The 26,653-nt window shown below is 36.3% G+C and overlaps 1 protein-coding gene across 19 annotated transcripts in view; it reads right to left on the reverse strand.

Moving 5' to 3' along the window:
• Window positions 1–26,653, reverse strand: part of SYNE1 (spectrin repeat containing nuclear envelope protein 1) — a 519,329-nt gene that overhangs the window by 340,222 nt on the left and 152,454 nt on the right. For all 19 annotated transcript variants that reach the window (XM_055114235.2, XM_055114240.2, XM_034963099.3 and 16 more), the window contains 9 exons: window positions 26,296–26,403; window positions 22,722–22,859; window positions 20,980–21,144; window positions 10,192–10,304; window positions 9,488–9,656; window positions 3,835–3,931; window positions 3,101–3,303; window positions 1,193–1,357; window positions 578–730 (listed from right to left, as the gene is read on the reverse strand). In XM_055114235.2, coding sequence (XP_054970210.2) covers window positions 578–730; window positions 1,193–1,357; window positions 3,101–3,303; window positions 3,835–3,931; window positions 9,488–9,656; window positions 10,192–10,304; window positions 20,980–21,144; window positions 22,722–22,859; window positions 26,296–26,403 — 1,311 coding nt within the window. The remainder of the gene's footprint in view (window positions 1–577; window positions 731–1,192; window positions 1,358–3,100; window positions 3,304–3,834; window positions 3,932–9,487; window positions 9,657–10,191; window positions 10,305–20,979; window positions 21,145–22,721; window positions 22,860–26,295; window positions 26,404–26,653) is intronic.

Consider the following 26,653-nt stretch of genomic DNA (forward strand, 5'->3'; position numbering starts at 1 on the left):
GACAATTTAAATTACTTATAGTCTTCTCCCACAGTAAAAGCCAAAGCCAACATCTTATCTATATATCATTAAGTTTTTTTTTCCTGTGTTTACACCCATTTTAAAATTTTTACAAAGACAAAAGAATGATACTGTTGTTTGCTTTTCTCATGTAACAATATATTGCAAAATCTTACCATGTCATTAAAAATTCTTCCACTACTTCATTTTTGAGAGCTGCAGGCTATTCAAAATATGCAAATACCACAGTTCATGCAATAAATCCTTTATTATTGAAAGTATTTAGGTGCAGGTGCTATCTATAGATGTCTCCTGTTTTTTCCTAATACTTTTTAACTTGGTTGTAGAAAAAAAAATCTCCAAACTGAGAAACAATTTGAAGTTACTTTATATGATCAAGACATGTCTTTTTTATGTTCAATACATTTTTTTCTGACAGGTGCAAATTGGGACATACAGACATGTCAAAATGATGCCCAGGAGACACAGAAACAGCTTTTGCAACGATCTGAATAAACTTGCTGATCTTTCCTCTCACAACAGAGTAGGCTTTTCATTTTGATTCAGAAACCCTCACCTCCAAGTCTTGAATTAATAGCTTGACATTCATAAAAGAGACTTCTAAGGGTTCAGAAAGTTTCTTATGGGCTTCTGTTGCAAAAGCAGACAGGGTAACAACACAGTCTGTGTATTCCTTCTTCATTCTGTCCATCTCATCAGCTTGAGCATACTGTTAAGGAAAGGGAGGAGGGAACATCGTGAAAGCCATTTAGCCGCGACCACTGGAACCACAACTTTCACTTTCACATATTCTCTGGAATTGTTATCCGGTAAGAAAGACTCTAATCTTTGATTCTCATTTTAGATAAATTTGAAGTAAGTCCAATTAGTTTGAAAGAAAAAAAGAAACTAGCATGAAAATGAAGAAATATGATTTGAAATGAGAATCATTCCATATAAGTAGGCTCCATATGTCAACATAATCCTTAATCAAACTAATGCATTTCTGTAATATTCCTCCATTATACATGGAAAAGAATGAATAATCAACCATAAAACACACAGGTTTTAAACATATCTATGCTTTGCCTTAAGAAACCCGTGCTCTAAAAATAGCATTCTCTCTAAACAGACTACTTATCACATTTGTAACACATACACGTTGAGGTTTATATAGATTTGAAAGACATACTTGCTTGACTTCCATAAACAACTCCCTCCACCGCCCATTTAGCAACAGTAATTGCTGCTTCAGGTCACGGGAAACCATCTCATCACAGGTTTCAATTAGAAAATTGCCAGCATCGTTCATGGCAGTATGCTGCTGAATCCAATGAGGTAAATTTCGAAAAAAATCCTAAACAATAAATAATGCACAATATCATAAACCATAAACCAAATATCAGTGACTGATATGAAAGTGACTAAAGTAGGAAAAATATTTTTGTTTTAACATTCATGTGAATTTTAAGATAAATCATAAATCTCTTTAAAATGCACATTTTTGATAAAAAGTTTCAAAATGTGAGCTAGAGATACTGAGTGTCTTTTTTTATAGGAACAGTTGTGCCATATCATTTGCCGAAAACAAAACAAAACATGATGACCATTTTCTGTTATTTCTGTTTTACAGATTAAAAAGCTGAATTTCTGTAAGTGTAAGAGACCTGTGCATAACCTTCAGGCTAGTAAATACCAGTGCCAGAGTCATATAAAAGGCATAATACATTAGGGAAATATATAGCTTCCTTTTTTATTTGTATAAATTGATGGGGTATGAGTACAATTTTGTTACATGCATAGATCGTGTGGTGGTAAAGTTGGGGCTTTTATTCCTTTTTAAAGAAAGAATAGCTTTCTTTAATAATTTCTTTTTGACCTGCTACTTTTGATTTTTAAATTTCAGTGTAGTACATTAAGATAATTAGCAATCATGGAGATAAACCATCGAAGCAAAAAATTTTAAATTAAATATCTGAGTCAAGAGCACTTAGTACAATAACACACTTTCTTATTTATTTAAGGGTTCCCTCTTGGCAATGAAACAGTTTCCAACTCATTTTAAATAAAGCGTATGTGTGCACACGCACACAAACAACACACATCACAGTGAAAAACAAGGATACCAAAGATAATTCAAAATCCATTTCGTAAGCCTTGTGTGGGAGGACTTCCTACATATATAAATAGATTAGAACACTTCTGTTTCTGGTGGTTATATTTCTTTTGATCAAATTAACACGTATGACATCCACTAGGGCACTGCCAGTCTAATCAGAAAAGCCAAAATCTGTATGGGTACATAGTTATTGCCTCCCTCAGCTACACAAGAATAGTTGATCTACATGAAATATGGAATGGTAAAACATTTAAAAGTGATACATCTACTTGTCCAAACAATAATAGATGAACCAATCTCGGATGGCATGTGGTAATTCTAATGCATGCATTTTTAGTATCACTTACATATAAATTGATTTTCCATGTAAAAATGCCAGGCTCCCATTAGGAAGTATATAAGCAGAAATCAGTCCATTTCATGTGACATTTACATATAAGTGACATTAACATAAAACAGTAACTCTCACAGGCACACACACATACACACTTATAACTGGCCAAAAAATAAATCACTCCTACCCAGAATGAGACCCTTGCTTGAAGGCTGATAAAATCCAAAACAGAATATCTAACGAGATACAAATGTCATGGTCCAGTTGTTCAACTGGTGTATGCTACCACATAGATCCAGTAGTATGTGTTTCAGCACTACGTGAAAACAAAGTTGTTTTCATCCTCTCTTAAATCAGGAAATCCATGAAGGCTGGGGCCCTAGACACTCCCCTTCATAGACAGACTTCAGGGTAATATAGTGCCCTCCCCTTTGCTGCCCATTGGATTTACTCAACCCTCCATCAGCTTCTATTAAGCAGTGTATTTATTGGTCTGTTGCTAACCTGAAAGTGCAACTTTTCAGGCAAAGTCAAGATTCTTGAGTGACACTTGTAAATATATGCGACCCCCTAGTGAGCTACGCTGTAAAAGTCTCTCATTTTTACATACATCAAACGTCTTTTCTTTTTGCATGAACCAATCTTACCTTTTTGGCATTTTCTGATTGATTGAGCATTTTTTCAGCATCCTCTAGCCAGGCTTGAAGACTAGCCACTGTATTGCCATAGCGATCCCAGTTAGAGATCACTTCTTCCAGCATGCTCCTCACACTCCTCACTTCTACTGAGAGATTCCTCCACTGAGCGGTGGTTTCATTCATGAATTTCATCACATTCTCAGCTTCTTCCACTGAAACAGATAAAACCAATTATAACCCTTATCTCATATTTTAAATCCTCTACACCTTTTTTTCTATGGTCTTATACATTCGTGTGCAATAGTATCCATCACAAATGCCAGAGTTCATTTCCAACAAATATGACAGACGTAATTACAAATGGAAAACAAATGTATTTTACAAATTGTGTCTTTACACTAATTAATTTCTCATTTACTTGATTGGTAATACTTAACTTATTCTACGCTTTTGCCTTTAATCCTTAGATGCAATTTAGAAAATGAATGCTTATTTTGTTCTCTCTTAGAAGAACACACACACACACACACACACACACACACACACACACACACACAGAATGATTATGCAGGTTAGGCATTGTACAAAGCCAAGGGAACTGAATCCAGTATGTGTTCTCCTGGCCAAGGGCAAGGTCACTCAAAAATTCCACGGAGAGAAAGAATGATCTGATCAGATAGAAACCTGCAGGCTCTAAATTCTACTGCAGTCTACGTTGCAACGAATTCTGTAGTATGTTTTACCTGAACCATCTGCTTTGACATACATCTCAGCTGTCTGTTTCAAGATCTGGTATGTCACCTCATATTGTTCAAAGAACTTGCTATTTTCTATAAAAGACTAGAAAAGGAGGAATGGTTAGAAGATAGCAAACATTAGGCTCATGTAGAATGCCAAAGTCAATTTTCTTCAGTATAGCTATAAGCACAGTTTATCCAAATTTGTTAATCTCAGTCTTCTTGAAAACATAAAATTAATTCCACTGCTACAAATTACCTAAGATCATTCTGAACACATAAATTGATTCCACGCTTTTGATTCTAACCCAGTACAGGACTGAGAAAATATTCTATTTCTTCACCAACCAAGGGTTTGCTTTTTGAAGAGACAGAAATTTCTCCAGAGAACTTGGGTCTAACATTTAGAAAACACTAAATTTAGAAGAACATTTTAAAGTGTCCCACTGTGTCTCAGCTGCGGAATTCTGTTGCTCTTTGAACATTAATCCTGGTGAATGACTGCTCTGAGGAACTCCAGGTTATAAATAAATGACAGTGCACAAATGCTTCCCTTAAAATAAAAAGTCAGTAGAAAAATTGGAAATAATTACATATTCTATCCATGTTATCAATGGTCTCACATTTCAATGACCTATTATAGAAAAATTGCAGTAAGACATGTTTATATATCTATTTGTAATTTATATATATAATAGAATCACTACTGGAAAGTGAATACTATAAAATTGAGAATAGACAAAAAAGTCCTTAGGTAAATATTATTGTTCACTTTTAGGAATATAAAATAATGTGCGTTTCAAAGATTATTATTACTTCTTGAAAGTAGAAAATTAATGCAATTACAGTTAAGAACATATCACCAAAGGCTCTTTAATTTCTTGCGATAGTATAATGAGTTCCTATGATTTGAATCTATTAAAATACTTGATAAATGTCACGGTCATAAATACAAAATTAGCCTTCAAAAACCAGCTGAATTCTTGTATAGCACGCTGATGAATGCTTAATATAGAGACGCAAGACACTTGTGTGCAGAGGAAACATTATTCATACAGCAATTTCATAGAAATCTCTGGATTTTTATTGATAACTGTTTATCATGTTTTGAGATAACATTTTAAAAATTGTATCTATAACATATTTCATATCATTTTATGTTTATAAAGCATTTACTTATAAATTAACTATTCTTCAGGGATAAAGTGAATAGAGAAAGCTGGAATGAGAGGTTCCATGATGAATACTACATTCAATAACTTTAATTGGCTTTATTTTATTTGTTTGAGAAAAAAGTCAGACAATAGTATTCTGATTAATTCACTATTTAGCCTTATATCTTCTTATTACAACCCAGTTGAGAAAAGAATAATTTACTAGAATTTAAATTTTGAATAATTTAACTAAACAAGCAATTCATTATTTGATCAAAAATGGAAAATTATACCTAATGTTCAAGATACTGCGTAAGAAATTGAAGAAATAATTATATTTGGCAAAGTTTAGAAAAGAGTCTGCATTTAGTATTGGTACAAATTTCAAGAAGCTAATAGCAAAACAATTTTTCTAAGTGTCAAAGAAATGGGAAATAATGCATGTGGTGCACAGGAAGACTTAAATATGCTTTTGCTAGAGAAGTTTACAAAATAATTAAAAATGAACAAGTGAGAAAAGCTTATTTCCAATTTAATTTCTGGTCCACGAGGCAGGAAAGAGGGGAGAATGTTTTCAGAAAGAATGTTTTATAAATGCTGTAGACACTCATTAATGTATTTTTGAATTTGGCTATTAGGAAGACTGGATGATTAATTTTTAAAGAAAGATACCTATTTTGTATTTTAAAATTTGTACTGGTCCATTTAATTTGGTTCTTTTTTTCTGAATATGGAGTAAATGCATTCAGCAATATGGATTATTTTATCTATTGAATCACTTTGGCAGAACTGCTAAATCTCCATTTTACTGTAAGCTATTTAGACACACCTGTCAGAAAAATGCAAAAGTAAATACAAATGCATGTTTAAAATAATAATAACAAGATTCATTTATTTCTTTCAAAATAAGGTTGAAACTTGGATCCCAAGTTCAACAAATAAGCCATTTTAGTCAGGGGACTTTTAAAGTTGATGGTGCTTCAAGAAAAGTAAGTGGCATACTTATTTTTGGTATTTAACTTTACTGTTAGTGACTGCATTTCTACTTTCACAAGATGAGTGTAAATATAATAAATATGAAGCTCATCAATTTCACTTGAATGAAACTATGCCAGATTATTCGAGATATTTAAAATTAACATTGAGGAGAGGTTTATCAAGACTATTTACATTAAAATATAATTATGAATAATAAAATGAATATTCACACTATGTTGCATTCACACAGTCCACAATTTCAAGAGCTGTTTTTTTTTTCTTTCATGTGAAAGATTGAAATATTAGCCTCTTTATTCCATGGTGAAATGGAAGCACATGTTTTGGTCATTGTCAACAATTCTGACAGCAAGGACTAAACCAATTACCTTTTGGTTTGCATTACAGCATGCAATCACTTACCAATGGCATGTGGCCTAAATTAATGACAGAAAGGATTTGTGAAGTATTTTCCAGGAATTCTTTAAGCACTCAGTGGCTGCATATCTGAGCTAGGATGTACATTCTCTTTCTCTAACACTTAAAAAAAGTATTCTTTCTTTTTTGCAGGATGGATAAGTCTGAATTGAGAATTGTGACTAAGGAAAATATAATTACGGAAAATTTATGGCCCGAATATTACTTTGGTTATTAGATGATGTAGAAGCATGTAGCTTATTATAATACTTTATTTATTTTTATTTTTTATTTTTATTTTTATTTTTTTGAAATAGAGTCTCACTCTGTAGCTCAGGGTGAAGTGCAGCAGCAAGATCATAGCTCACTGCAGCCATGAACTCCAGGGCTCAAGCCATCCTCCTGCCTCAGCCTCCTGAGTGGTTGAAACTACAGGTGTACACCATGACACCAGGCTAAATTTTTTAAATTTTTTGTAGAGACAGAGTCTCACTATATTTCCCGGGCTGGTCTCAAACTCCTGGCCTCAAGTGACTCTTCAACCTAAGCCTCCCAAAGTGCTAGGATTACAGGTGTGTGTGAGCTGCTGCCCCCAGCCCTTTTTTGGGGGAGTGTGGGGGGTGTAAACCAAGGAAAGAATTGCACTTACAAAACTGACTTTGGTGATTCGTGATTTTATTTGAAAGTTTTCAGCCTCTTTGAAATAGCCTGTTCTATAATGAATGATTTTCCATAACACTCTAAAAGGATAAGAGAGGCTCTATTAGGTGTTAACATAGAATAAAAACAGTATATGTCAGTCTTTGTTCCCTAGAAAAATTCCTACCATTTTATTATTATTATTATTATCATCATCATTATCATTATTAAACATTGGGGAAAGACTAAGCCTTCTAGAAATTAAGTTATTCACAGACACATGGGTGCTCAGTAGCTAAACCACGACCAAACACATTTCTAGTGGCTGGTATCTGCACTTCATCAGTTCCCCACCACTACAACCGTGCTGCCTCATATATAAATAATAGCAACTATGAGGCTTTCACAGTACACTTCCAGGTATGTAAGTGTAAAATATTGTCAGGTATGGACCAATATTAAATCGAACTGATATTTATGTGAATTACATTCTTTAGATCACTAAGACGTAAGATACCATATCAATGATTTGGTCTTTTAAGTTAAAAATTTTTTTTACAATTTTTTTTAGATTGTGATATTCAGCACTTAAGCCCAAGGGCTTTTGATTTGGAAAGATATGGATTCAATTTCTGATTCCACAATTTACCACCTGCAGCGTGTGCCGCCAGGAGCAAGTGACTTGAGTCTATGGAACCTCAGTGCTTCTGCACTGGCTCCTTGGTATCTAAAACAATGTGAAACCCCCAGCCTGTAGGGCCATCACTGAGATGAGAAATGATGCATGTAAAACACTTGGCATGTAGGAAATGCTCCATATTCCACGGTTATCAAAACTGTCAAACAAAATTACCTTAAAACCCTTCACAGAAAAGAAACACGAGTGATAAGTAGGTATTCTTCGGTAGCAGATGAGAGTACTAGGAAATGTTAATTAAAGCATGCTACGTATGTAGGATAATCAGCAATTTTATGAATAGTTATGAAAGTTACAAGGCAGTTTGGAATTAGTAGCTGAGTGAACTTGATGAAGTAGGCAGGGAGTACTAACGTTTTTATCATTAATAATTGTTTATTCACATATCATTTGAGAAAAAGAGAATTATTAATATCATTGTGTTGGAACATTAACCTGGTGGAATAGTCTTATTAGCTGTTTAAATCTGATTGGCTGTTCTGAAATATCCAGAACAAAGACTGTGTCTGGTATAAATAACTACTGGGCTGAGAGGGTATCATTTGGCATGACTAAATCTGAAAATATACATGCATATTTGTATTTCATATTTGAAGAACTAACGTAATTGCTTGAAGCTTAAAATCAAGTTTTTCATAACTTTCCAAAACAACTAAAAATGAGTAAAGGAACATAACAGATTTTGCATTTTGGAACAAATGTTTCCTAGACAATTTTAGTAAATCTAGGGAAAGATTTTACTGTAAAGCAGTTAAATCATTTTTTTCTCAACTGTATGTTGTTCACCCGTCACAGAAAATGAAATTAAAATGTAGCAAAACAGATTATAGTTCTAAGATGCTTCAGTGAAAATATGGTTTCAATAAGTACTTCAAGCAGAACATGTTTTAGAGTCACTGTGACTAATCAAGTTACAAATGGGTTTATATTTTAAAAGGTCATTGATTTATCATAGTATTTGTGTTTAAACATAAATGAAACAGTACAAGACTAAGATACTCTATTAACATTAATTTTATGAGCAAATTTGCATTGAAAATTAATTTGTAGGATGGCCATGTTTAATTAACTAAGAAATAACCTGTCTTTAGTATCTATAATACACTAATTACATGTAAGTGAAAACTGCTAGTTACAGAGCAAACAAATTCTTTCATCAATGCAGGTCTATGATTCTAGTAAACATAGAATTATCTATATTGATAGCCCAAAATGTGAGATAATCTTTAAAAATTAAGTTGGTACAGAGATTCATAGACAAAATGTTACTCTTCCAGGGTGCACACAAGAGGCAATGAAGCCCAGGGAATTACGGTAAAAAAAGACACAGTGGACACAATGTAAAAAAAATAGATAGCTCCCACTTGGACACTTGAGAATGGTTCTAAACTAGTCATAGTTGAATTTTAAAAGACATGAAGGTAATCTTTAAGTATTTTAATGTAGTTGAAATGGTGACCTCCAATAAAAAATGTGGGTATGCCATACAAAAACTTTTTTAAAAAATCAATAAAGCCAGTCAGGATGGTCCCATATGATTAATGCAGCAAAGCATTAAACTAAACTGAACTAGGGGATTTTAAATAATCAAATTCCAAAGAAATAGGTTTAGATTTCAGATAATTCTGAAAAGCTCATAAACTTGTATCTAACCCATTTAACACACGCTATCTTTATGTTTAAATTCAAGAATTAAAATAACAACATCAAAGAAACTGAACCGTGTTGCTAAATCCATGGCTCATAGGAATTCTCTGTCAAAGCACCGGGGACTCACCACGTAGTTTTGTAGAAGCTGCTCCACTGACTCTCTCCTCCCGTACTTAATGATCCAAGACTTCAGCTTTGACTCTGCAAGAACCAGCAGTGAGAGCAGACGGTACTTTAATTCTAAAAATTCCATTTTCATTAGGTGTAGCTCTGATGTGGAGGAAACAAACTGAAACCTAGAAATAAAACAGGGAGAATTTATAGAATGTAACTAATAGTAACAGAACTGATGCTTACTTAACCTGTTACATGTCAGCCTTAAATAGAATGCAGCCACAAGCTCTTCTAACTCTGGCTGATCATTTTCTGGAAATCCGATTCCTTTTCTAGCTCTGGATTTAAAAGCAAAACATGAATGATTGAAGTCTTCGATTTAGTTCTTTCCCCTGCCAACACATCTCTCGTCTGTTTCTTTTATAAGCTGTTTTTGCAATATTACATAATGTTCCTTACAGTACTGAACAAAAATACAGCCTCTGAAGAAACCGTTTCTGTGATTTCTAGGCTGTGGATAAATTCAGAGTCACTCTTTTCAGTTAATAATACATTAGAATGGTGGCATTCTTAGCATGTCTTATGGGAGCCCGCTTTCTATTTACCAAAGGTAGGCGCCTCTGTTAAAAAAAAATCATGAAAAAATAAAACAAATATAAAAAGCATCCACCTAGTGTTTTAAAAAGAGACTTCATTTAAATGCAGATATTCTCTTACCTCTCGGCCATGTCCTCTAATTGATCAGGTGGCACTGGAATCCCGTTAACAGACCTGGTCCGGTAGATTTCATGGAATGCTCTTTTGTGGGCATCTGTGTTTTGAAGCAGATCCTAAGATACAGTTTAAAAAAAATAAAAAATGAAAAACATGTTTCACAGAGGGCTAAGAAGCATAATTTCCAGCCCGCACCGATGAGTCAATGTATTCAACAATTTGATCCCGCTGCCACATTCAGAGGCAGCTTGGTGCCTGTCAAAGGCTCTTACCTTGAATAGGAGCTGGGTGCTTGTACTTAAAACACTATGCTGGAACTGCATCTAATAATTATGCATCTTTAAAACACACATGACACTTGCACAGCAATGCATTCAGACGTTTTAAAGGCACATGATCCAAAGGAAAATGTAATTACTGCTATGAAATGATTTTAGTATTTTTTGCCTTTCTGGATATGTTGGTTTTTAAAAGCTTAAAACTGAGCATGACAAATTGAAACCTTTAATGGCAAAAGAGATTAGGCTTTCTACTGTTATTTTATTTTGAATGCATGCAGACTATTATAAAGTGGTATTTGCTTGCCATCTAAAGTAAATCAATCATATTACAATATATTTTGAAATACCCTTTTGATTAGAAAATTTCAAACAAGTGCAGGGAATACCCCATAGGTAACACAGTGAGAAGATTAAATGTGATGTTAATAAATATTAATTATAGACTGTATAGAACTCCACAGGTTTGATTCATTTATTTAGGTTAATTTGAATCTTCTTTGATTTGTTTGCTGTGTTTTTCATCATTGACAAACTAATTTCTAAAAAGATGTACATATATTTTACACTCCCTCACCAATTTCTCACATAGAAGCAAGGAAGAAGTCAGGTGAAAGGAGATTCATGCCTTAATTTCTAGAGCTTAGTTTGTGTCTTGATTGCAGAATAAATACAGTACTTAAAAATGTGTCACTCATTGAAAAAGTAAGACATATTAGACCACCAAAATAATACATTAAAATTAATATTTTTATTTCATACTAAAATTTAGCAAATTAGATAAATTAGTAGCAAAACCAGCCTAAAATCAAGAGACACATGTGATGGTGGGACAAGTGAAGACTTTTCTATTATAAATTAAAATGTTCAGGTTTGCATATGCTTGCCCACATATGACATTTTAACATGGTAGAAAAACCTTAGGGCCAAACTATTTCTAACCTGATATATTTTGCTATGATCACATTTTGACCTGCTTTGACTCTGAAGGTAAGTGCAGAGATACTCACAAGTCATGTGTGCCTCAAGGGAGGGTACTATGTGAAGCCAAGAACTCATCACAGGACGGTAGAGAACAAACAGGTGTTCTTAGAGCAGCTATTGATGATGAGTATTCTAGCCATTCTCTACCTCCTTTACCACACACAGACACATTACTGTAGCTTATGGTTGGGCTGAAACTTTTGGGCTGAAACTTTCCCAAGTGACTGCAGAGCACACTTGGAGTTATCACCCCAGCTAGCTCTGATTTGTGACAGTTTTTAAGTATCTACTATATTGAAAAAGTCTTTACAAGCTACCCAAACAAAAACATTTTCACACATATGATAAAAGAACTTCTTAGGCCGGGTGTGGTGGCTCATGTCTGTAATCCCCGCACTTTGGGTGGCGGACGCTGGTGGATCACGAGGTCAGGAGTTCGAGATCAGCCTGGCCAACATGGTGAAACCCCGTCTCTACTAAAGATATAAAAAATTAGCCAGGCATGGTGGCGTGCACCTGTAGTCCCAGCTACTTGGAAGGCTGAGGCAGGAGAATCACTTGAACCCAGGAGGTGGAGGTCGCAGTGAGGGAAGATCACACCATTGCACTCCAGCCTGGGCAACAGGGTAAGACTCTGTCTCAAAAAAAAAAAGAACTTCAACAGTTGGCATGATGTCACTGATTCCTCTGAAAGGCCATCTCACTATAAAGCAGCTAGATGCTGGGCAAAATATATGATTTTAATTCACCTTGCTGGGTTCACAGGAAGTAAATGAAATATTTTAGGTCCCCCATTCTTAGTAAAACATGACCCAAAAACTAGATCACAGACCTGTAGGCAAAAAACAAATAGACAAATCCGGATTGTCCTGGGCAAATATCTACACCACTGCTGAGAGAGATTGAGTCTTGGAATGTAAACAGGATGAGGACACTGAAATGAGATCTCCTCCATTTAGTCAGAACCCTCAATGAGGGCTAACATCAGGTTATTAGCAAATGCAAATACAATAGGAGGAAAGCAGAGACCACGAACCACAGGAAAAAACCCACCATGAGAGAGAACCAGCAGAAACAACAAACTTATCATGCTAGAAAAATGTCAATAATTTAATACTTGACAACAATGTGTACGATAAAAAGGAGAGTGGTTTGGTTAAAGTATTCATAATTCCTTATATTGATTAAGAGGAGGTTAAGATATGGCTAACTTTCAATTTTGTTAAATATCTAAGGTCAAATTTTGAGGGCAATCATACTGTACAACTAGAGTTTATAACTTTCATGCTAGTAGAAATAAAACCATGGAATAAGAAAAATGAGGAAGGAGACAAAAAGCAAAACCTCCTTAATCAACTTATAAATAGCTAGAAAGTAGAAAAGAAGAAAAAGTAGAACAGTTAGAAAGCAAAGACTCAGATGCTAGAAACAAATTCAAGTATATCAATAATAATAAATAAATGTGAATAAAGTAGAAATTTACTAGTTAAAAGACAGAGATTACCAGATTGGACAAACAAACAAAACAGAACTATCTTCTTTTTATGAAAGATACACCTAATCATTAAGAACATGGATAGGTTAAAATTAATAAAATGGAACACATGTCAGGCAATTACTAAGAGAAATCTGATATAAACGCATTAATATCAGACAAAACGGATTTCAGAACAGAAGTATTACAAGTACAGACACTCCTTGACTCATGATGGGGTTATGTCCCAATAAAACTCATTGTAAGTTGAAAATATTGTAAGTCAAAAATGTATTTAATACGCCTAAACCAACCAAACATTATAGCTTAGCTTCACCTACATTAAATGTGCTCAGAACACTCACATTAGCCTACAGTTTGGCAAAATTATCTAACATAAAGCCAAATTTTATAATAAAATGTTGAATATCTCATATAAGAATATCATATCACATGTCATTGCTGAATGTATATTGCTTTTGCACCACTGTAAAGTCAAAAATTGTAAGTTGAATCACTATAAGTTGGAAACCACCTATAATTAATTGCATAAAGATTAAACTTTCAACTTACTAGAAGGTACATTATTCCTGAACTTGAGCATGCCCATTAAACCTCAAAATATATAAAGGAAAAACTGATAGAACTGTAAGGAGAACCTGAACTATCAACATCACTGTGGGGTTTATCAACATGCCTCTCTAAATGAGATAGAGCAAAGGAAGCAAGTGTTATAGCAGCTTGTTGGGTAAAGAAGGGAAAGGGCTGCAGGAATGGTCTTTGTAAGAACTTCTGGGGTTTTGATAATGGAAGCCAGCTAGGAATTTTGAGCAGATTGGTGAAATTATCTCAGCTGCATTTTAAGGATCACTGTGGCAATTCTTCTGAAAATACCCTATCCTCCATACGTTTGCTTCCCATGGCTTCTAAGACAACACTGTAGCTGGATTTCCTCCAACTTCACTGGTTGCTCCTTCTCAGACTTTTATTGGTTCTTCTACTCTTCAATCTCTTAATACTGGATTCCCTCCAGGATCAGTCCTTGGTCCCTTGCTCTTCTCTGTATATACTTCTTTATTTAATTTCTCCAGTCTCAGAGCTTTAAACATCCCTCTAGATGCCAATGACTCCGAATTTTTATCTCCAGGCTGTACTTCTTCCCTGAGCTCTCTTACCTATTGCTTACTCCACATATCCTCTTGGATGAGAAAAAGACTCAACATACCCCAAGCTGAATTCCTGATCTTTCCTCCCAAAGCCGCTTCATTGTCTCCTATTCTTGATAGAAACTGTTTTTTCAGTTGCACAGCCCCCAAATCATAGTGCCATTTATGACTCTTCTTCTTTCATGGTATGTATCTAATGCTGAAAATTGTTCTTCCCTCAAAACGTATTCAGTCTGTCCATTTCTCACCATCTCTACAGCTACTTCCCTTGTTCAAAGCACTCTAATTGGATGATGGAAATGGTACCCTGGCTTCTGGTCTCCATTCCTAACCCAGTCTATTCTCACATAGCAGCCATATCATGAAAATACTGTCATTCCTTTGGGAAAAAAAAATGGGGCTGGGTGCTGTGGCTTACGTGTGTAATTCCAGCACTTTAGGAGGGTGGGCAGATCACTTGCACCCAGGAGTTTGAGACCAGGCTGGGCAACATGGTGAAACCCTATCTCTCCAAAAAGTACAAAAATTAGTCAGGTGTGGTGGCCCATGCCTGTAGTCCCACCTACTCGGGAGGCTAAGGTGGAAGGATCACTGGATTCTGGGAGGCAGAGGCTGCAGTGAGCCATGACCACACCACTACACTCCCGCCTGGGCAACAGAGCCAGACCCTATCTAAAAAAAAAAAAAAAAGAAAAGAAAGAAAGAAAGAAAATGGATGAAAAAAGAAGGTTAGAACATTGTGGAGCAAATCAACAATGCCAAAGTGTGATTAAGGAAAGTGAGGCGGTTCAAAGAAACAATATTGGGGAAATATACATAGGCACAGAAAACACCACAAAATACATAAAACAATATTTTGAACAATTTTATGCTAATAATTCTGAAGACTTAGTCAAATGCACACATTTTTAGAAAGTATGCATTATCAATATTGACCCAATTGCAATTTTGAGAACCTGAATATGGGGAGACAACAGTGAAAAAAATCAATAACTCCCACTTTTATGGAGTTGACATTATAGTGCAGAAAATCAAGCAAAAGATAAGATAAATGATTAAAACAGGTAACAGTTGAGATGATGATAAATGCTAAAGAGAAACATCAAATGGGAAAGGGGAAGGGGAGTTTGGGGGAAGTTGTAATTTCAAAAGAGGTGGCCAGAAAAGGGTGGACGAAGAGGGGACCTTTTAGTAAAGGCCTTAAAGAGATGAAGAAGAACATAACGGGAATATCAGTAAGAGGATATTTCAGACTGAGGGATGAGAACATTCCAGAAGGATGGCAAAGGTAAAGACCTCAAGGTAGGGAATATGCTTGCCTGTTTGATGTCATCTTTTCAATGAGGCTTCACTGACAACCCTATTTAAAATTGCAACAACACCTAATATCCCATGTCCTTTTACTTTCTAACCTAAATGTACTTATTTTTTATATTTATTATTTTTATCGGCCTCCTCTCACTAGAAGGTAAATTATCTAAGGGAAGGGATTTTTGTCTGTTTTGCTTACAGATGTATCACAAATGCCTAAAACACTGCTTTGCAACTGAGAAAGTTCAACAGATATTTGTTGAAAGAATAGGGAAGACCAGAAAGGTACAGCCAGGGGAGTAGGAAGGAAACTACAAGTGGCACAATCATAGCTTACCCACTGCAGCCTTTAATTCCTGGGCTCAAGTGATCCTCCTGCCTCAGCCTCCCGAGTAGCTGGGACTACAGGCATGCACCACTATGCCTAATTTTTTATTTTTATTTTTTGTAGAGACAGAGTCTCGCTTTGTTGGCCAGGTTGGTCTCAAACTTCTGGACTCATGTGCTCCTCCTGCCTTGGCTTCTCAACATGCTGGGATTATAAGTATGAGCCACCATGCCTTAAAGAAAGTCTTTCAAGGGTAAAGGGACAACTATGTGAAATGTTTGTGACAGGTGATGTAAGAAGACTGAGAACTGGCCATTGGGTGAGGAATGAGGCAAAGCCTGGTAAACTTCACATGGTAGATGGCAAGATAAAAGCTTGATTGGAATGGATTTTAGAAAGAATGAGAAGAGAATTTAGAAAGAAGAAGGAGCCAATTCTCTCAAAGAGCTTTGCTGTAAAAGGAAGGAAGAAAATTGGACAGTAGCTGGGAGGGGAAGTGGGGCTAAGAAAAAGACTTTTAAAGATGAGTTAATGGCAGCATATTTCTATGTGGATGAGTAAACTCTAACAAAGAAAGAAAGAGAAAAAAATAGAGAAGGGAGGAAGGACAGGAATTACCTTTTGGAGAGAGGGTGGGATCTAATGTACACATAGAGAGGTTGGCCTCGGCCCAGAGCACAGATGGTTCACCCATAGTAACAGAAGTGAAGAGCGCGTATTTGGGCACAGATGCAAGTAGGTGGGTTGATGTGGCCGTGGGAGCTGGTGGAAATTCTTTTCTGATTGCTTCTATTTTCTCAAAGAAAAAGGAAGTAATGTCATCAGCTAAGAGTGAGGATGGGGAGGAGGTGTGGAAGGTTTGAAGAGACAAGATATGAAATAGTTGTCCCAGAAATGAAGAGGGAATGGAGTCGGGAAATGCCTTCTGATTGCCAGGCACCATTAAGGGCCCACTTGGGTTAGTCATCGCGCCTGGGGGTGTGTTTTTCTCCAGCCACAGTCAGCTACATGTGTGTGGGCATGAACTAGGCAAAGAGCTGGGTTTCACCGGCATTGTGTTTTTACCAGGACAGTAAAACAAAGTCAAATACGGACAAGGCAAGCGAGGATGTGGACGAGTGGGGCTTTTACATTGCATTTAAGCAGAGCACAAAGGGAGATGGTGAAGAGAACAGGATACAGTGAAAAGGTGGTAGGGTAACAGATTATAGGGCACAGAGGAGATGAAGCCTTGTCTGACTGGAGAGGAAGGTACTTGACAAAGAGCTTGTGGAGGGGTCTCATTTACTGGTGATGAGCATTCTAGGCTATGACTGTGGAGTGAGTGGCTAGGGTTGGGTGTAGGACAGGATCCTGGGGGAAGAGGTCAAGAACCTGAGAGGTCATGATATTGGGAGGATCATCTCTAGGTTACTGAAGTTATTAAGAATTATGACATGCATTCTCATCCAGGAAATAAAATCTTCAAGAAAGGAAGGCAAGTGACCTAGGTAGGGTTGGTAACTGCAATAAGGATGTGTAGCAAGTGGCAGAGCCTAATGGCTACTTTCATGATTCCTTATGACTGAAAGCCTTACTTTGCCAAATCAATACTAAGAATAATAAATTAGTCAGTATAATCACTCTACAAGTACGATAAGCAATAGCTTTGTGGTCACATTTTAAGCCTAGTGCTGAAGACAACCTGGCTCATCAGCTATGTGACCTTGGGCAAGTCACTTAACCTCTCTCTGCCTACACTTTCCTCATCAGCAAAAAAGGATAATAATACCTATCTCACATCCATCATGTTAAGTGTTTGGTAAAAATCAAATACTTAGGACTGAAACATGGTTAAGTCCTCCATAATAGTTGGCTATGGTTATTGTTATTTTTCTAGATAACTGAACATTAGGGTAACTGGAAAATAGAAAAGATAATACAGGTACAATATGTTTTGCAGAATAAATAAGTTCTTACATATATATACATATATATGTTAATTTTTCAGAAATAGTAAAACAAAACCACTGGCAGAACCATTCACGAAGTGAACTCTCGGAAACACACCTTTAAAAAATGATCTGAATCCAAATTGCAAACGTTGCCTAGGCATTAAGTGTTGAAATTGTGTTACTTTTTTAAAAGGTGTGAAGAATGAAAAAAACCAAGCATTGTAAATTTGATAGCCTGTTCAAGTTTTCTTGACAAAAACCAGAATTACTTTTTAGACCAAGATGGGAAGACAATATTCCCAAACATTCTTGATCATACATCAATGATTCCTAAATTGTGATTTTCCCAATTTATTGCATCTCCAAGTGAGCCCAATATACCAGCACAGAGGTGTTACATCAAATCGAGAGACTGAGTTGGTGCCATTGAGGAAACTTATAATTTTTAGTTGTTTTAATAAGTCAAACTTGGCCAGGCGTGGTAGCTCATGCCTGTAATCCCAGCGCTTTGGGAGGCTGAGGCAGGCGGATCACTTGAGGTCAGGAGTTCAAGGCCAGCCTGGCCAACACGGTGAAACCACATATCTACTAAAAATACAAATATTAGCCAGGCATGGTGGTGGATGCCTGAAATCCCAGCTACATGGGAGGCTGAGGCAGGAGAATCGCTTGAACCTGGGAAGTAGAGGTTGCAACGAGCCAAGATCGCGCCATTGCATTCCAGCCTGAGAGTGACATAGCGAGCCTCCATTTCAATAATAATAATAATTCAAGCTTTTCACCCTCAAAGCTTAGCTTATTATAGGCTCCTAATATATATTTTTCAATAAATGAGAATTGATTTTAAAATTGACAATTTAATTGTTTTATGAGCTACTTTAAGTACCCATGCCCAGGCCTAGTAAAAGTTCCTACCTCCATGAAAAGATCATTCTAATATTCACCTTGAACTTGGCCTGAGCCCCTATCTCTGCTTTTTACCTTTATCTCTTTATTACGTTCCTTAGTTTTCTCTTTAGTCTAGTCCTTTCTGGGTGTTTGTTTGTTTGTTTGCCTCAGATAACCATTTTCTCCAACTCCTGCCCCTCTCTCTCTCTCCCTGATCCACTTCATTTCTGGTTTTTATGCTTTGTTCACTAGACTTTGGCAGAGAGATTGTTCTAGCTGTATTCTTGGGGGTTGGCACAGGGTGTCTCTCTCTCACTGTCTCTCGAGGGAGCTAGAAGGGCTCATGAAGGGCCTGAAATCATATAGCCATTGAAACACACAGACGGCATGTGCATTGGCCAACTTAGGACTCACTCCCCCGTAGGAGATACTACTGCCTATAGTGTGCCTTGAATTAATATTTCTACAAACTGTTATAATTAACTAGTAAATAGCAGTTACATTGTCAGGCATTTTCTCTGTGGTGGGACATTTAAGTCAAAGTCAAAGGTATTATACAAAGAACAATTGCGTAGATGCTTCTCAGACCTCTAGATTGGAGCACCACAAACGCCTGGACCTCGTCTGTGCCCCTCACCTGTTGCCCTGGAGCTGAAAACCTGCACATAGTAGGAATATTTGCTACCATGCCTATTTGCTGAATTAACGTATTTAATTCTCAATAAATATACATTCTACATTTCATTTAAAATTCTAAATTGACTTCTTTAGTATCAAATATTTACATCAATTAAAATAGTTTCATATGTAGGTAACAGGTACACTAGAATCCTAATCCCCACCATTATGTAATATACTCATGTAAGAAACATGCACATGTACCCCCTGAATCTGCAATTTAAAAATAAATAAATAAACAAATGCCAGTTAAGGTAAAAAAATAGTTTCAATTAAGTTTTCCATGAAAAAATTATTGTGTGTTATATATGCTTAGTTGCTAATTTGCTAAAGATGTTATTGTTTGTGTAATACTATTTTCACACTTTCCTCTATTTTTAATATACTGGGGTGGTTCAAAATTGACATGGCCCATGAAACTGATTCAATGCCAGGAAAATTCTTGTGACTTGATCTCGTATGAGGCCTGAACTCTGGGTCCCTTATGGCATAGCTGCCCCCACTTTAGGGCACTAAGGCACAGATAAGCAGGCCCAGCTTTTATTTGTGAGTATCTGCACAGATGAAGAAGACCCCAAAGTCATGCTTGCATCTGAGAAGCCACATGACAGAGAGTTCAGTGTGTGTGTTTGTCCGCATTGGTGGTTGGGGGAGGAGAGGAGCTAAGAGATAATCAGCAACTTTAAAAGTGTCTAAAGGCACTGAGTATCAGAAAAGGCCAAGAGGAAATGGAGGCAGGACCCTGAGTGATGGCCTCTGCAGATCATCAAATCTTGCCGTGGCCATCTGGTTTGATGAGTTTGTCTGAGGTTGAGTCTGTCAAGTTGAAATGGCCAAGATCGGCAATGGCATCACATCTCTGTGTCTCTGTATATCTAGCTCCAAAAGTAAAGCCCCAGAGAGGCATAAAATAATAAAAGGCAATAAAATCTGTTGTAAATTTGCTTTATGATCTTGTCTAGAATACAGGACAGTGTATTTCCTTGGGGTAATTTTTTAAAAATATCAATAATTTGGTGGAAAATATACATGGGCTATACATTGCCCATGTGTAGTCAGGAGTAGAAATCTCTATTTTTCACATACGCAGGAATACCCCACCACATTACAGCAAATGAAGTATACAAATTCAATTGCATAAAATGCAAGATTGCATTAATGTGATGTTAATGAAAAACAGCATTTTTAGTTAGGCCTGTAATATCACAAAACGCAAAGAGGAAATATATTGGAAATTATACCATATACAACTGATCATATATTAAGTTTAAAACATCCCAAATGACTAAGAGACCATTAAAGCCTAACCCCATCACTTTCTACAGCCTCCATTCCTTCTACCCCCACCCCACAACACCAGGACATAAGAACTTTTGCCTGCCTTCCTTGGAGAATGGAGGCAGAAATGAGGTCTGGAGCCAATGGCTGGCCACATTATTATGTAAATGCATACCATCTATGCTATCTTTTGAAAAATAACATATAACAACAGAAATAACAAAGATAGCTGCAGATGAAAAAAATACCACACAGGTATGGAAAATATCTCAGGAAATCAACCCACTGGAACCGTCATTAACCAGTGTAAGAAAGAAACAATCAAATTAGAGAACTCTAAGAAGGTGTGACGTCTCTGATCATGTAGAATTAATATTTGGGGCATCCCCGCCACAGCAGGTTGTAACTAGGCTACCTCTCCAGACCACACTAGGGCTGTTATGCTGCAAGGTTTTCCAACCAGAATTTTTACCTTATGTTGCTCAAGTTTCCGTTGTATCGTGTTTGCTGTTTCCTCGTGGACCTGTTGAATGGTTATTTCCTCTCTCAGGGCCACCTCCGCTCTGTACAGCCAGGCACCTATGGTGCCCAGAGGTGCAGGAAGAGATTTATCCAGCTGTATATGCCAGTCAAAGAGCTGAAATTTAAAAAGCAGAAAAGTAAAATATCTTTAATACAGATGGCAATTTATAAAATTACACCCAAATAATAGTAAAGCATACATAAAGCTTTAAGTTAATGATTTCAGGCTAAGTTAATAAATATCAAATAAGCAAATGTCTGTGTTCTGAGTTTGACACTTTAGGGATGGGGAGAAAATTATAGTTAAAAGCAAATTTTGAAGAAACTGAAAATACATCTTAAACACGGAAGAATATTATCAGAAGTGTAAGCAATTTTCCTCTTACAGGAGTAGCATGAAGCACCCACTGATTTTCAGTGTGGCTTTTGCTGAAAGGGAAGGGATCAGGTTTGGTGACATGCTTGGAGGATGCAGCAGTTATACAGCTGGCACATGTGTATCTTGGTCGTCGGAATGAGAATCCCAGTAAAACCTCCCACATGATCAGAACAAGTTCAGAAAAATGAGGATTATCTAAGCAGCTCTGGACAAAGATGGGTTTAAAGGATTCTTTCTATAATCCTATGATTGTCTACCCTTCTCTCCATCTCTTCCATTTTACCCAATTCTCAGACACATTTCCTAGCTTATTGGAAAGCCAGGTGGGATGAGTTGAGGTGCTTAGGAACTAGCCTATTCTTTAATGGAGTCACTAGAAAAAATGAGACTATCAAAAAAAATTAGGCTGGGTGCAGTGGCTCACTCCAGTAATCCCAGAAATTTGGGAAGCCAAGATGAGTGAGATGCTTGAGCCCAGGAGTTTAAAACCACCCTGGGCAAGATAGTGAGATCTCATCTCTAAAAAAAAAAAAAAAAAAAATTAGCCAAGTATGGTGGTACATGCCTGTGGTCCCAGCTACTTGGGAGGCTGAGGTAGGATGATTGCTTGAGCCAAGGAGGTTGAAGCTGCAGTGAGCTGTGATTGTGCCACTGCACTTTAGCCTGGGTGACAGAGCAAGACACTATCTCAAAAACAAAATAAAATAAAATAAAGAATATATGGTAAGTTCAAGACAAATATTCTTATTAGTGATAGAAGTGTTCCAGGGGTTTGAAATCTTGGCCTTTAAGCATGAGGAATATGAATATGAAAGATACTGAGCAATTTTCCTTCAGATTCATGATCAGATAAAAAGAGATGCTTGAATTAAAGAATGCAAAACTGTATGTCAACACAGGAAGGTCATTAACTGTTGATGAAACATGATTTTGGAATACAAGAAGTTGCTGTGGCTCCGCTCTGGAGAATCTGCTACAAGACCAGAGAGTCACCTCTTCTAAACCACCCAGAAGGAAGTTGTGTAAAGTGTGAAGTGATCCAGATGGTCTCAGGATTTTAATCTATCATCTAGTTAATGGCTGATATCACATAGAGGGAAGCCAAGGCAAGAAAATAGCTGTTAAACCAAAGACTTCCATTAACTTACAGGAAAACTAGACAAGGAGGCAAAGATTCTCCCATAGTTAAGTCTTTCTAGCCTCAGACAGAGGCAGTAGAACCTGTTGCCATATCACTGTGTAGAAATAGATGATGAAAAATATTCTTTTCTAAATTTATTAAGCTCAGTACAACTAATTGTGGGAGAACTTACCCTGGAGGTCACTCTATCCCAAGATTGTTTTACCAATGCTTGGTCAAGTGACAATTTACCGTCTCTGTGTAATGGTTGTATTAAATGTTCAATCTGTTTCCTCTTCATTTCATATTGAACTCTGAAGTGCTTAAATGACTAAAAGAGGAAAAACAGCAACAGTATGGCAATGAGTCAAAAAAAGCAAAAGCAAAGGAAAGCACATTTCCTAAATAACAATCTTTTCTATTTGGATAACACTCAATATATGTTGTTGATAATAATAATGGTAGTTATGATACTAATAGCAGCTGTCATTCATCAAGCCCTGACATAGCTTGACCCTGTGCTAAGTGCTTTCTTCATATTATCCTCTCTGGTTCTCTCTATCACCCCACACATGCATTATTATTCTGAAGCCCAGAAATGACTTATCAAGGACAAGTAGTAGAGGTAGGACTAAAGCCTAGGATTTCTCATTTCTAGTAAAGTAATTTGTGTACCAGTATATGTGTGTCAGGAAATCATAGTAAACAGGAGTATAAATCTTAGCTAATAATCAAGATAGTTGCTTTACTTCAAGTACCACACAATTTACAAATAGAAATTGCATATATCAAAATAATGCAGAATTAAAGCTGTCTAGATTTGTGTTTAAGTAAGCCTGCATAAAGAGGTTTACTTTAGGGGACCATGTTTACATGATAATCCTTTGCTTTAATTTCATGGTATTAAAATATTAAGTATATCACAGTACAGTTGACATCAATGTATTATATGTAGACTTAACTATAAGCTTAATGCTAACATTAAAACAATTTTTAAAGTTTTATATTTTACATTAATTAAATTAACCCATCCTAAAATATGACTCCAAATCTAAACATAAAATGAAAATATAATTAAAATGTGCAATTATGTTACAGGAGAATGGCCCCACAAAAGTTAGCAGATAACACAACTAAAAGAATTTCAAAATTATAAACAAACATGTAAATTCACATGAAGAACACTGGGGGGAGATAGTGAACTAGAATTTTACCTACAAGGTTTTCTTCCATTTTCTCTAACTGAATGGAATTTTAAAAATACCAAAACATAGGCTGGGCACGGTGTCTCACACCTGTAATCCCAGCACTTTTGGAGATCGAGGCGGGCGGATCATGAGGTCAAGAGATTGAGACCATCCTGGCCAACATGGTGAAACCCCGTCTCCATTAAAAATACAAAAATTAGCTGAGCGTAGTGGCGCATGTCTGTAGTTCCAGCTACTCAGGAGGCTGAGGCAGGAGAATCGCTTGAACCTGGGAGGCAGAGGTTGCAGTGAGCTGAGATCACGATCATGCCACTACACTCCAGCTTGGCGACAGAGTGAGACTCTGTCTAAAAAAAAAATATTAAAAAAAACAAAAAATAAAAATAAATTTAAAAACAAAACAAAACATAAAATCAACTTTTAAATTTTATTCCACAGGATTCTGAGTGAAAAAACTGGAAAATGCAGCATTTGCTACAGATTGAAAGAGATTTAAAATGCTGATTACAGAATGTAAAGATGAAATGAAATTTTCCCTAAATTCAGATTTCAGATAGACTCTAAACCCATTTTTAAGAGACTAGTGATCACCTTCGGGCTGAAAGGAGGATTTCTGTTTTCTGTTTTTCTAAGCCTTTGTTTCCCTCATGAACTAGCATCTGTATAACAGATAGCTTTATAACTTGGAATTTATTTTTTGATAATTGGTGCCAAACCTAAACCTCATCAGTGGACTAAATAAGTATATTCACTCTGTTCTTGCAATTCTTTTCTCCATTTACTGGCTTAATCATTTTTTAATGGATCTCAGCCCAGAAAATTTTATTTTGGGGAAAAAAGCTTACACTGAATTTCAAAGCAAAAGAGTACATGCATATTAACCACATATTTATTGCTTTGCTAAGTTTGACAAATATAATATTGATGCTATCATCCACCTAAATTCAGGCATATTTTAAAGATACGATTATATAAAATCACTAATGCCATAGATAAATCTTTTGTCTACCATGTTGAAGTTCTCACTTCATTTGACCTTTTTCTGTAGCAGAAATGACTGAAATATGATGTCGAGTAGAATATATTACAGAATATAATTCAGAATATACTATATTTAATTTTGCCACTAAAATGGACTGATGTTTTACATTGGGGAAAATGATAATGCTGCATCAAATAAATCACAATTTTTATTAATTTTTATTTTTTCTTCAACTTTTATTTTAAGTTCTAGGGTACATGTACAGGAAGATTTGTTACATAGGTAATCATGTGCCATGGTGGTTTGCTGCACAGATCAACCCATCATCTAGGTACTAAGCCCAGCATCCATTAGCTATTCTTCCTGATGCTCTCCTTCTCCCACTCCCCCACAGGCCCCAGTGTGTGTTGTTCCTCCACGTGTCCATGTGTACTCATTGTTCAGCTCCCACTTATAAGTGAGAACATGCAGGGTTTGGTTTTCTGTTCCTGCATTAGTTTGCTGAGGATAATGACTCCCAGTTCCATCCATGTCCCTGCAAAGGGCATGATCTTGTTCCTTTATATGGCAGCCTAGTATTCCATGGCATATATGTACCACATTTTATTTCTCCAGTCTACATTGATGGGCATTTGGGTTGATTCTGTGTCTTTGCTATTGAAATCACACTTTTTAAATGGGAATAAACCGTGTTTTGTGTCTTGGAAGTGAAAATCAGAAGCAGAAGTCCAACTAATGACACTGAAGTCAGACTGGAGAAAAACATTAACTCTGAGCTCAAATGGAATGCAATGGTGTTGGACTAGGCAGGTCGCAGTCGAAACTGATCCCTTTAATGGACCCTCCAATACTCACGTTGCAATCCTTTGTTAAATTCAGTTTATTTTATACTAATTTTCAATTTGACTCAAATCTTTGTTCTTGGTAGATTTTTGGGTTAGGTGAGATCTATAAGATCATGAGTTCTGGCCGGGCATGGTGGCTCACACCTGTAATCCCAGCACTTTGGGAGGCCGAGGCAGGTGGATCCCGAGGTCAGGAGATTGAGACCATCCTGGCTAACATGGTGAAACCCGTCTCTACTAAAAATACAAAAAATTAGCTAGGTGTGGTGGTGGGCGCCTGTAGTCCCAGCTACTCGGGAGGCTGAGGCAGGAGAATGGTGTGAACCCAGGAGGCGGAGCTTGCAGTGAGCCAAGATCATGCCATTGCACTCTAGCCTGGGAGACAGAGTGAGACTCCGTCTCAAAAAAAAAAAAAAAAAAAAAAAAACATGAGTTCTATAAAGACAATGACTCTGCATTTGTTTTCCAAGTCATCTATAAGACTGAGTTATGGAAAAGTGATGAAGCCTCAGTGCTCCATATATAGTGTGGACACAATGCAACTTAAGACTATCTACATAAGTTAGAAATACAATTATTAAATTATATGCAAACTTAGGGTAATGAATGTTATGTCTTTAAAGACCTTTCTCATTAATGTAATTTGAAGCATTAAATGGAGATCAAATGACATATATAAATATTAGTCAAAAATAGCTTTTGAAAAATTCAAAAATCTTCTCCATACATTACCTGATATTTATCCTTTAAATTTGATTCCACCATCTGTGCTCTTGTCAAGTCTCTCTCAAATTGTTCTATCCAAACTTTCATTTCCTTAAAAATTAGCCTGTCTTCTCTCTGGAAATGAGGAGACATTACAATTTTATTAGTATCTGTGCATTTATTTAATTGCTGATTAATATTTGACTGATTCTAGAAGAGACTTAATATTTAGTAAGTCCCAACTGTCTCTGAAAAATTTCCTTTCTCCTCACCCCCACCTTTAGGACAGTAAGAAGCAAAAGTTAACTCTAGAAAAGTACCTTAGTTATCTTATTGAATAACGAAATTAACCAACTCCATTTTTTTTTTTTGCCAAGTAACGCTA

Source organism: Pan paniscus, chromosome 5 (assembly GCF_029289425.2).
Source record: "Pan paniscus chromosome 5, NHGRI_mPanPan1-v2.0_pri, whole genome shotgun sequence".
NCBI lineage: Eukaryota > Metazoa > Chordata > Mammalia > Primates > Hominidae > Pan > Pan paniscus.